The sequence below is a fragment of the Hibiscus syriacus genome, unplaced genomic scaffold, assembly GCF_006381635.1.
Source record: "Hibiscus syriacus cultivar Baekdansim isolate YM2019G1 unplaced genomic scaffold, ASM638163v2 tig00111798_pilon, whole genome shotgun sequence".
Lineage (NCBI taxonomy): Eukaryota > Viridiplantae > Streptophyta > Magnoliopsida > Malvales > Malvaceae > Hibiscus > Hibiscus syriacus.
Genome location: NW_024063182.1, coordinates 90,429 through 103,774, shown reverse-complemented (window position 1 = coordinate 103,774; position 13,346 = coordinate 90,429). Strand labels below are relative to the sequence as shown.

The 13,346-nt window shown below is 33.7% G+C and overlaps 1 protein-coding gene and 1 pseudogene across 2 annotated transcripts; both read left to right on the top strand.

Annotated features, from left to right (window-relative positions):
• Nucleotides 1–2,789: 2,789 nt before the first annotated feature.
• On the top strand, nucleotides 2,790–8,273 carry LOC120170917 (annotated as a pseudogene).
• A 682-nt stretch (nucleotides 8,274–8,955) lies between these two features.
• Nucleotides 8,956–10,431, top strand: LOC120170896 (protein SPIRAL1-like 1). Of its 2 annotated transcripts, none has more exons than XM_039178738.1 (3): nucleotides 8,956–9,039; nucleotides 9,841–10,102; nucleotides 10,221–10,431. In XM_039178738.1, exons 2-3 carry the CDS (start codon nucleotides 9,854–9,856, stop codon nucleotides 10,308–10,310), a joined length of 339 nt encoding a protein of 112 aa, XP_039034669.1. In that variant the 5' UTR covers nucleotides 8,956–9,039; nucleotides 9,841–9,853; the 3' UTR covers nucleotides 10,311–10,431. The 2 variants fall into 2 exon arrangements, with proteins under 2 accessions (XP_039034669.1, XP_039034668.1); XM_039178737.1 differs by having other exon boundaries at nucleotides 8,977–9,094.
• Nucleotides 10,432–13,346: the final 2,915 nt, after the last annotated feature.

Below are 13,346 nucleotides of genomic sequence, written 5' to 3'. Positions count from 1 at the left end.
GCACTTTACGTGTCTGATCTGTCAATAGCGTTAGTTTTTTCCGTTAAATGACACCCCATAACTGGCAATTTTAAAATATATATATATATATATATATATAAATAAAAAAATTTATATATGTTTTTTAAAAAAGAAAACATATAAATTTGGAAATAACCTTTAAGTTTTAAAAACCTTTATTAAACCCCGTCGAAGAAACTCCACCCGACCTCCCTTCCCCCGGTAACCAAAACTCCTATGAAATTGTGACTGGTTGACGCTCGATCGACAATAAATCGACGTTTTAAATCTCACGAACCCTAGGATGAAAGTGTGATCCCATGCTATTTCGATGGTGAATTGACAACAACTATGCGACATATAACTAGGATGATGGCAAAGACTATGTCGATTGCAGTGGTAGTGGTCGGAGAGGGCGACGACGGCTAATTAAGGTTGTGATTTGGGATTTTGGGACTTTTTTATAATATAAAAAAGTTAGATTTTTTTAATGTAATAATATTTTTAATTTAAAAAAAAAATTCAGGATTACTAGGTTGTGCTACGTGTCACTTAACGGAGAAAACTAACACCGTTGACGACCTAAGCACCTAAAATGCTAACGTTTGTAACGCTAAGCGTCCGGATATGTAAAAAAATATAGACACTTATTTAATACAAAATACATAAATTGAGCACTTACTTGGACATTAAGCGTAAAATAAAGTTGTGGGTTCAAGTTCTTTTTCTTTTTAAAAAAGTAAATATTCTCATACATATAAATATATATACATACATACATATATATATATATATATATGATGTCGTTAATGTCATATGACAATCTAATATGTGAGACTTACTATTTGAAATATGATGGATTTATCTCAATAGTCTCTTAATTATTTGATGATAAAATAATTGACTTTTATTAAATTATGGCAATTATCAAATATTAGATTAATAGATGTATGGAAGAAGTTATTTTTATTAAGTTAAAGATAATATAAAGTAGTATATGTTCTAAATACTCACAATCACTTGATAATGAACGTTCAATCATCTTACTGTAGTCATTGTTATTCGAATTTGTCGCCTCTACAAATAGCAACGATTCTCTAACCATTGAAATAAGTTGGTTTAAGCGGAAGAAATCATTTGTTATTTGAGAGGGATTGTAACCCCTAATAAAATAATAATTCAAACCATTTTAACATAAATATTAATCAAATAAAATTCTTATTCGTCTTAATATCTATATTAAATACTTAATAAACTATTTTCTTTAATGTTTAATTATAATTCCGGCATTGAATAAAATGGATGCAAATGAATGTTATGGGAATCATGTGTTACATAGAGACCTCTTTAAATAATAGGGATGAACATTCGAGAACAATGTGCCATTTTCCTTACTCGGAACATGGCAAGCCAAATACATAATATCCTGATTTCCTACGGGGAAATGCTTAAGATATTTGTGCAACTAGGTAGAAACTTAAACATTATAAATTATGCGTTTAATATCTAAATTATTAATTTTAATTTATTTTAATATTTAAATTTTTATGTTGTTAAAAATTTTAGTTTTTATTTTATTTTAATATCTCATTCAAAATTTAATGATAGCTTTTGAAAAAAAATTAAAAGTTTATGTATTAAAACGAATCAAAACTGATAGTTTAAGTACTGAACGCATTACGTTTTGAACGACATATATTAAAATGAAATAAAAACAAAATGTTAAGTATAAGTTTGAAAAAAAATAAAAATTTAGATACTAAAATAAATTAAAACTGATAATTTAGTTGTTAAATTCGTAATTTACCCTAATAAAAAAGTCATTGCTGAGCTGTTGTTAATTTTAAAACTTATTTTATTTTCTAATCTAAGCTTGAAATCGATCGATTTAGGATTTAGGAACAACTTTTAAGCGCAAGTATAGATCTAGAATAATATATGTGCGGAAAGCTGGTAGGAGGACACGTCAGTGAGTAGACAAAGTGTGGGAAAGATTCTCCGACAGAAAAGGTACACGTGTTGGTTGGTAAAAGGGGAAGAGTGAGACGTGATTGGCAGTGTCGGAATACGACAAAAACAGGGGGTGGGTGACGAGGCCTGGGAGACGACAGTGGAATCCCTATTCACCCATTGAAGATATTGGAAGGTTAAATTGCATTTCTCTTATCTTGGGCAGTTCTGCAGATATTTTGTGAAAAAGTCTACGTATTTAATATATTAATTTTTATTTTTTTTAAATTGTATTTAAAATTTAATTTTTATTAAAAAAATTAATGAACGAGGTGACGTATAATTATTATTCCGTATCCGATATTCCACACCTATGTTATTAATCCACGTCAGTATCCCACATGAAAAATGTGGAATATAAAGGAATTTAATTTAAGTTGTTTAATGAACAAGCCCTGGTTTTAAATAAATCAATCTTATTATCGTTTCGATAATGAAGGTACCCATTGAGAAACCACGAGGCAATGAGTACCTCTTCAAGAACCGAGAAAATCATTCAAGCTTGTTTAGGGCTTTTATTCTCGGGGTTTAGGGTTCTTATTCCCCTTTGTTTCTTTGATTCTACGGGTTGTTTTTCATTTGGGGTTTAGAATTCTTCCTTCATTTTTCTTCGTTTCTTCATTTTTGTGTGTTGTTCTTTATTTGGGTTTAGGGTTTGTCTTACGAATTTTTTGGGGTATGTTTATAATAGCAAAGATTTATTATGCCTCGATATTTTGGTTTATTTATCGAGATTTCATAGTTTATTGGACATAAAGTTCCATGTTATGTTGTCTAAGATGTGTTCAACACTGCTGGATAGGTACGGTGACAAAACAAATTATTCTCTGATTTACGTTTTCTTCCCACTTGTTGCCCCACTGATGTCCTCACTGTTGTACAAGAAAGAAGAACAAGAAAACCCTTTTAGATTTTAGGGTTTAATCCATTAAAAAAGCCATTTATATTCCACATTTCCACATGGGATGTTGATGTGGGTTATAAAACATGTGTGGAAAATCAGAAACAGAATAATAATTTCATGTCATCTCGTCTTTTAAGTTTTTAACGGTAGAGTACTAAAATGAAATAAAAATTAAATTTTATGTATGATTTTAAAAAAATTGAAAGTTCAGGTATTAAAACTAACAAAAATTGAAAGTTTAGGTACTAAATTGTTGAACAATGTTTTATAATATTTTGATATAATAAATCAATGCAAAATGTTTTTGGACTTAATTGAATATGTTCAAAGTTTTCAAAAATAATTCAAAATCCAATAAAGTAGAATTTGAGCATAAAACTGTCTTTCACGTACGAATTATCGATACTGTTATTATAGTACCGATATTATATGAACAATACCGATAGTGTTCATGTGGTACTGATATCATATGTAAGACAAGTATCGATACTATCAGCTTGCTCAAATTTCAGAATGTAAAATAGGTATCGATACTCAAAGGAGTATCGATACTACTTTACATAGTATCGATACCGTCAAAACCAACTGCTAATAACAACTAGTTTTATTTAAAAATATTAAAAGAAATACCAATATTCATTAAATGAGTACTTATACTCTATGTCCTGAACAATTTTATTTTATAGAAAAAACATCCCCCAATGACTCTAAATCACTTCCCACGACTATAAACGGTCACAAACTCATTCAAACATATAAATACAAGTTCAAGACATTTGAAAAGGGGTTAGAACACCTATCCAAGCAATCATACACAAGAGAAAAAATTTTCACTCTTTATTTTCTTTCTCTTGTAAATAATTTTGTTCTTGTAAGCTTAACTTTGTAAACACCATACTTTTAAAAGATTTTATTGTTTACTTTTTTTACCTTTTGTAAAAGTGATTGGTTCTAGTTTAGCCAAGTGAAAAAATAGGGAGTCGTAAAGGTTACTCTAGATCTTTGAAAAATAAATAACAAATTATTGAATTTGTTGGGAAATCCTAAGTGAGGATGTTAGGTAGTGGATGTAGACTTGGTTGATAAGTCGAATCACTATAAATTACTGTGTAAATTTCTTTATCCCTATACTCCTTACTTCCTAAACTTTAAAGTGTCATATTTTCGATTGTCAATTTAAGCTTCGTAAATCCTAACATAAATGTATAATTTATGCTTTTTTTTTATTTTAGAGAGTGTTGTTTACAATAGTGTTGTGGTTCTAAGAAAATATAGTAATTGAAGGGTCGTTTAAGGTATGCAGTTGTTATTTTTATCGCGTTAAAGCGTATTAGTAAATTTGCTAAAGGTTCAAAGTAGGGATGGTAGTGGGTCGGGTCGGGTTTTTGGGTCATCCGATCTGACCCGAGAAGAAAGGGACTTTCACTTGTGATTCAACCCGACCCGAATATATGACTTTAAAATCTAACCCAAAATAAAAAAATATTTTTTTATTCAATAAAAACAGTGATTTAATTGGAAAAAAATTATATATAGAGAGATAATATTGTAATTATCCCTAAATATATAGGGTAAAATTATATATAGAGGGATAATGTTGTAATTATCCTTAAATATATAAGATAAAATTATATATTTTTCAGGTCAGATCAAATTTTTTTCATCCTAAACCCGACCCGAACCAAAATTTTTTTTTAAAAAATCCAACCCGATCAGGTCGGGTTGGAACCATCATGTTCGGATTGAGTTGTCATCCTAGTTCAAACTGGCTACATTTGTGAAACCCTTCTTTGAATGGTATTGTTCCCAAATCGAACGGTGTCGTGAGTTGACTTTCTGCGTCTCCGTGCCTTAAATCACTTTTTAAATTGCCTGGTCTAGATCTTAATTGAACGCTTCACTCTTGCCTCAGCTGTACCATTTCAAACGCTAGTTGTGAGATACAGCCAAAAATGATAAATTTTTGTTGTTTCAAACGAGAAATTACGAGATGTTTGTCGTAGTTCTTAATAAAGAATATATAACTCCAATGGCAACAGCAGTGTCGGTAACGGTGAGATCAGTAGCGTAAGCAAGGAGCAGTGGAAAGCTGAAGAAGCTATTGGCGGGAACGCCAAGGCCATTCAAGCCTTGAGAGAACTTATCTTTTCCCCCTTTTTTTACTCTCGTGAATCCAAGAAACTTGGCCTCAAAGTATCAAGCTTTTATCTCTGTTGAACTTTAAAAAAAAAATCGGAAGATTTAGCTTTGGTTTTGAGTTATTGATTTCTGGGATTTCTTTCAATGGCCTCATGGTTTGCTCCTATATGGCCCCCCAGGCACCGGGAAGGTAACTAAGTGCCTTATCATATATCTTTCTTTATCTGTTCTTCATATTTGTAATCAGTTTTTTAACTGATCTTACAGTAACCCTACAAAGAGAGACTCAAACCAAAAGTTTCATAAACAATTACCCTATGCCCGACTTAGCCAAAGCGTCAGCCTCCCAATTTACAACCCTTTTAACTGATCTTACAGTAACCCTATATTCCATTACAACACTGACAATTTCCTTTACCAGTTATGAGAAAACATTAGGACAAGCTTCAGGAGTCTTAATCCATTTGACTGCAACTTCTGAATCCGTCTCTATAATAAGCCGACCAGTTTGAATAGCCCTCAATTCAGATTGTATAGGAGGACCAGGACCCGAAGGACTCGAAAAAGTTCCCAGAATCTTGTTCTCTTCATTTCTCAATATACCACCAATACCACTTCTATTCCAATCACTTGTCTCAGCCCCATCCACATTCAATTTGAAGAAACACTGGGGAGGGGGATTCCACTAGACCTTCGGCAGTTTACTCTTCAAGGATGGATTGCTTGCATCATCCAATTTCGGATCACCAACAAGACAATCCTGAAAAACTGGAAAATTAGGGAATTTCGCCGAAAACCACACAGCCACTCAATATCTCGAAATAAAAAACAATTGTTTCTAATCAATACCTCCGTTCTCGAAAACCACTTGCCTCGACACTTCCATATTGACCACAAGACAGCTCCCGGAATAAAGTTCCAAATTGTAGACTTTGGAACTAGGCTTCCCCAAGATGATAAAAAAACCTGATTTTTTTATGTTTATTAGTTTATTAAGTATTCTCATCCTTCATGTGTTGTGGACTTTATTGCTATATTTATAAATTTAAATGCATCAGGTTTATAAATTGTCACCGTACTAGTTGCTTGATTGGCAATGGCATCCCGTTTCAGAACACTTAGAGTCTTAAAGCTTTGTACTGTTTTTTTCAGCTTTATACGAAGTATGTTCCTTTGGATCCCAGTGTTGACTTACAAGCTGTAGCTGCATCCTGCAATGGTTATGCTGGAGCTGATTTGGAAGCGTTATGTCTCGAGGCAAGCATTGTCTGCAGTTAAAAGGTCTACAGATGCAGGTGAAAATCTAGGTACAGTTAGCTTAACAGTGGAAGACTGGAATCATGCTAAGTCTGTCGTTGGCCCAAGCATAACAAGAGGTGTAACAGTGGATGTTCCAAACGTGTCTTGGGATGATATTGGAGGACTCAAAGATTTGAAGGTGAGCATTTCATGTTTGTTTTATATTGGGAATTTTGGATTTCATTTTACTTGATTTGTGAACAGAAAAAGCTCCAGCAAGCTGTCGAGTGGCCTATAAAACATTCAGCTGCATTTTGAAGGCTTGGGATATCACCTATGCGTGAAGTTCTTCTGCATGGACCTCCTGGATTCTCAAAAACGACTCTTGCTAAAGCTGCCGCTCATGCTGCCCAAGCTTATTTTTTCTCTTTGAGGTTAGGTTATCTTTGTCATATGACATTCTGTAATTTTAAAACATGTATGGAAGGCCTTGAGATTTTGTCAGTGGTTAATTAAGCTTCAACAAAGGATCTTGTTCTAATCTGTAGAGTTAGGTTTTTAATATGTTTGATATGTTTGCATTTTGCCTTTTAGCCTCGCTGCTTCAATCTTGTGCCTGTTTATAGACTTTACAGTTTGCTACTGGTCTATTCATAATTTATGAATCTGTGGTGCAGAGCTATACTCGATGTGTGTCGGAGAGGGTGAATCTTTATTGCGAAATACATTTCGTAGAGCTCGTCTGGCAGCCCCAAGCATAATTTTCTTTGATGAAGCTGATGTTGTTGCTGCTAAACGGTTAGTATGTTGGATTTTACTCAATAGAGTGCTTTGTACCGACTTGGAAGGACACAGGCTCTTGCTGTAAAATCTAGATTTTATCGTATTCGTATTCTAGTTTTTTGTGTGCAGAAACTGCCGCAAAAGTGTCAAATTATGTTTTTCATGTGCTATTTTGGTTATGACAATTAGACTCCTGACGTGATTCTTTTATTCAGTAATGTACTTTGTATGCTAATGAACGTATCAAGTGAACTTGAGATTACACATTCAAGCATGGTGTCTAGAATTATTCTTTTCATTTTGTTTTAAAACGTTCTTGTACTTCAAACCGATTTCTTATGTCTTCTCCCTTAAACGGCAGTGGTGGGAGTTCGAAGAACAGTAGTGCTGTTGGAGAGAGGCTTCTATCCACTTTACCGACTGAAATGGATGGTTTAGAAGAGGCAAACGTAAGTGGTAGTCCTGTAAACTTTATTTTCTGATTGTTAGACGTCTTCTTTGTGTGGTTTTGAGTCGAAACGTTTTCAGGGGATTCTCGTTTTAGCTGCTACAAATCGACCTCAAGCAATTGATCCTGCGCTCATGTGACCTGGAAGATTTGATTTGGTACGTCGCTGTTTTTCGATCCTTGCTAACCATTGGAATATCGGGTTAGATATTAAGAAGTTTCTAGTTATGTCTCAGGCATTAGAAAACACCTAAGCTCAGTAACTTGGCTTCTATAACCATGAAAATGTAGGTGCTCTATGTACCACCACCGGATTTGAAAGCTCGGTACGAGATCCTTAGCGTACATACACGCAACATGAGAATCGGGGATGACGTTGATCTGAGAAGAATAGCAGAAGATACAGAGCTCTTCACAGGAGCCGAATTGGACGGTTTGTGTCGGGAAGTCAGAATAGTGGCTCTGAGGAAAAACATATCTGCTACCACAGTCACCCATGAGCATTTAGAAACAGCGAAGTCCCTAACACCAGCATTAACGAGAGATGCAATTGAATCTTATTCATCATTTCAGAAGAACCAGGGTTTAATGTCATCCCATGCTGCCGCCGCTGCCAAGTCGGAATCTAGTACTCGACGAGAGATATCTATTCATGCAGAACGAGCAAACTCCATATGCAGCAGTGGTTACATAAAAATCAATAGAATGCTGATGACATATCTTTATATAGTTTGTATTCTTTTTTTGTAACATTTGTTTATTTATGAAAACTTTTTATTTTATTTGTTCAAAGTTTTCTCTATCTTTCAATTGAAAATCAGTAGTATGCTGATGATAATTTGAGATTTATTAAAATGTTTTGAACTTAAAAGATCAATTGGAAATCTAAAAGAAAGTTTGAGGATGCATAGAGAAATTAACCTTTAAGAAAGCGAAGGAAACGAATTAGCGAAACTTGCAGTGAACTGACATCTCCGTTTTTAGTAAATAAACTCTAATTTTTTTTAGTATTTAAACTTTTAGTTTTCTTAAAATTATATCTAAAATTTAGTTTTTGTTTCATTTTAGTATATGTTGTTAAAATCTTTAGTTTTTATTTCATTTTAGTATCTGCTGTTAAAATCTTTAGTTTTTATTTCATTTTAGTACTAACGTTAAATTTTAAAAAACTTAAATTTTAAAATTTGAAAATTTAGGTATTAAAATGGATCAAAACTAATAGTTTAAGTACTAAACGCGTTAAATTTTGAACGGTAAGATACAAAAAATGAAATAAAAACTAAACATTACATTAGGTATGATTTTGAAAAATATTGGAAGTTTAGATACAAAAAGGGACTAAAATCGATAGTTTAAGTATTAAATGTATAGTTTACCCTTTAAAATTTAAAATCATTAGTTCCATACATAGAAACGCTCGCATTTCGTTGTCTTTCTTCAGTAAGCTGTTGCTGTCACTCTCAGCTGTTGTTTCCACTCTCTTATATCCAGATCTGATCTCCAAAGGAATTTTCAGGTAATTTCAAAACCCTAGCCCTAGATCTCTCCTTATTCTCCTTCGCGTTTATAAGGTTTCGTGTTGTACTCGGTGAGTTCAACCGTCAGTTTCTTGATATGATTTGATGTTTTTCGCTTTGGCTGCTCATTTTTTATGTTCCTTTGATTTGTTTGAATTTTGTTGTTTTGGCTGTGCAAGAGAAAGTTGAGAGGTTCTGGATTGTGGCGTTTGCTTTCTTCTTATTTGTTTAACTGTGTCGATACTGCTGTAAGCATATTAATGGATCCTTTTTTAGGAGCTGAGTACTGGAAATTCTGTGAAAATATAAGTTACTTGCCTTTATTTTATCTTTAGCGAGTAATTATATTATAAATGTCATACAATAGTGAAATGTGGAATAAAAAGAGGTGACTTATTTTGATTTGACTAAGGAATTTATGATAATCTTTTGGTTTCTTCGATTCACAATTGGAACACGCCTAGATGTTTAGGGTTTTAACTTTTGTGCTGTGATTTGTTGAATGATTTTAGTTTCTTCGTGCATCAAATCGGCTCGGTTTCAAGTAATGTGTGTTAAACTCGAAATCAATTTAAGTTGTAACGGAACAAATGTTTACTGGATCTCACAATGTGTGGTAGTGTTATCCTTAATGGCTGAGAATTGGGGAATTTCTTTTAGCCTAGCTGTATGATATCAATTGATTTATATTCATACCATCTTCATCTGCTCCAATGGCTTATGGCTCCCTACCTTTTTTAAACTCAATGGACTTTAGACTCTTTACTTTGTGCTGTTTGTCTCCTCCCTGTATGTCCTAGTAAGTTAGAAAAGATGGGCCGTGGAGTTAGCAGTGGTGGTGGGCAGAGTTCATTGAGCTATCTGTTTGGGAGCGGAGAAGCTCCGAAACCAGCGGCAAACAACTCCCAAGCCGCTCCGGCCGAAGCACTGGCCATCCCCAAACCTGCCTCTGCTCCTGAATCAGTAGATGTCACCAAGCAAGTTCCTGCTGGTATTAATAACAGTTCTTCCACAAACAATTACATGCGTTCTGATGGTCAGAACTACTGCAATTTCATTACGGTATATATCCCCTAGGCCCTAGTTATGATTGCTTCACAAGTCCTTTAAGATTTTAAGCGTACGGAACGGTTATTTGTCATCGAAATCCTATGCCAATACCTGTTTGTCACGGATGCAGGATCGACCTTCCACCAAGGTTCATTCTGCCCCTGGAGGTGGATCTTCTCTGGACTACCTTTTCGGTGGGGTGCAAGGAGGTAGTAAATGAGATTGTGCCTTGATAATGATTAATATCTTTGACAATGTGAGTATTGTTTGTTGATTTTTGGGGTGAAGCAGTAAGTTGTGGATGATGATGGTGCTGTTTTCGTATAATGTTGGAACATAAATGCACAAAACATCTAATTTGCAGAGCTCCGTTAGTTAATGAAAACATATTGCTATATTTCCCACATATTACGCGTAGTTATATCGATTTTCCTTTCACATATAAAAATACTAGAGTAGGGTTATGAGTTATGTAGAAGTCGGAATTGGTATTAATAGAACACCTCATACAAGTTCTTTTTTTATCACAAAATTGTAGAGGACAAAAATACCTTTTATGTTTTATTATAAATTAAATTGATATTAAAAATTAAGATAAAGTACACTAATAGTCTTTCTACTATAGATTATTGTTTGACTATTAAAATTTATAAAATAGACCTCAGAATATATAATATTTTTTTGTTGAGTCCCTCAGTTATTAGTAGTTATATGATTATCACCAGGATATTCATTATGTTCAGAATTCATATTTTTCTGTTAAAAAATTGATAGTATTCTTAATTGGATGTTAATATATTGACTGCGATATGATAAAATTTAAACTTAAAATCTCAAGCGACTATCATATCTCAGTCTTCATATTAATTTGTAACTTAGATGGTCGTCATTTTTAACAAAAAAAAAACGACGAGATTATAACGTAATTAACAGTTGAATAACCATTTGTAATTTTTAATAATGAAAAGAATTAATAAAATAATATTTTAATATATTATCAAATACTTATAATAATAAAATTAATATTAAATTTAACCGTACATCCTAAATCATTTTTTTAGTTTACCAGATGCATATCTTAATGATATAACAACTAATCATCTTAAACAAGTGGGACTGAGTTGCCTTTGAATCTTTGGCCTCATCATTTGGTCCATGAAAGAGCCATATGCCATTGCCTTTGAGAAATCATTTTCTTTTGTAGGACCGATGAGTACAGTAATCACGTGAATAACAGAGATGGTAAAAGAGAGAAGAGGAAGAGGAAGAGGAAGAGGAAGACCATTCACTTGCGAGAGTGGGCATTGAAAGCTACAGGTGGGCTGGCGATGTTCGGAGGTGGAGCAATGGGGTTTAGCCACCGAAACCAGACAAAACCCACTGTCGTAATCCGTCGTACAACATGATAAATGATCTTACACCTCTGCGAATCAATTATGTTGTTCTTTCATCACCTGTCTCTCTCCTCTCCCACTCCAGCTGTAGGGTTTCAGAGTTACAGTTACCTTTTATATATAATTTTACATTATGCTCTACTTACCATTTTCAACTTAGGTCTGTCCATTTGTTTCATTAAAAATATTTTTTGAAATATATTTTTATAAAATGGATTATGTTTTTCTAAATAGAATCTTTTAAAAATTATTAAAGTAAAAATATAATATTTTAAAGAATATACTATTATATTATTAAAAATATTAATAAATACATTTTAAATATTTTGATAAATAATATTTTAATCAAAATGATATTAAAATGTTATATTAATATTAGATATATAAAATAAAATTATTTTGATTATTTATTTTTTAGAGTGTAAAGTTCGAAAAATAACTTAAAAAAATCAGACTGTAAGTCATTTTCTAAAAAGTGCAAAGGAGATTATGTTGATCATGAAAATATTTTACATTGATCAATTAGTTTTTCTCCAATCAAATACTGAAAAATTAAGAAAATGTTTTGCGAAAAATATTTACGCGAAACAAATAAAACCCTTAATTTCGTTAGTTATACTGATTTATAATAGCAAAACTTTCGAGATAACGTTCTCGAATTTTTTATTTAACAATATAACGTACTCCCAAGATTAATTGTTCAAATAGGGCGAATTGCACAGTGTTGGCCGTAGGTCGCCATGCCTTCCGGACGACCTACGGCGTGGCAGCTTCCCAGCATAGGTCGCCATGCACACCAGGCGACCTTGTAGGTCGCCATGCACGCTGGACGACCTTGTCCTGTGCCTTGCTCCCCGTTGCATGCTCGTCTGCTCCCCACTGCATGCAGGCGACCTCTTCCGACGTGCATGACAACCTCTTCCGACGTGCATGGCACATGCAAAGCTTCATCCTCTCACCACAGCTCGTATAGAACACTTTTATCGTGATTTCATTACTGCATGCATGAGGGAGACAGGGGTGAGGGAGGCAGAGCCACCTTTATCGTGATTTCAGCAGAATCACGGAGGAATTCGAGCCATTTGCATGGCGACCTACAAGGTCGTTTGACTTGCATGGCGACCAATCCATGCACTGTATAATTCACACCATTTGAATAATTATTTATTGGACAACATTATCACGTGAATTATTTTTTTTCACAGCAATATCTCGTGAGTTTTGCCGATTTATAATACCTCTACATTTTGAAGGACTTGAAAGATCATTTTATATTTTTTGGGGGACCAAGGACACTACTTGTCCTTACTGTGTCCGTGAACAATAATCAAAAGAAACTTGATGAAGGGGAAGTATAACAAATTTAATCAATTACCACAATCTACAACTGTTATTAGCTAAAGATGATCAGATATGTCTTGAATATGAGCAAGAATTTTACACCAGTAATGAGCAAAATCGCCCCATTTAGAATATGATAATATACCCACTAAGCACGCCCACGTGAAAAGCCCTAATGCTCTCTCCTGCAAAACCGATAACATTTTGATGACGATCAGATCATCAGCATCATCTTTGGACAGATATCGCACGGCTAGGATTCATCCTCATCGTGTTCAGATCATGACACCACTGTCAAAAAATATTTCTTACGTAATCACAAAACACACGTAGCCCGGGAATAGAAAGAGAGAGAAGAGAAGCCTGGAATCATATAATCACATTTGGAAAATGTCTGAGAGCAAAAGTGCGATTCCCAATTTCCCACTTTTGTTAAAGATTATAGGAATTGTTGTTTTCGGATTTCACATCCCAAAGTGACCCTGAAATATAAGAGTAAAAGTAGATAATTTCAGTTATAA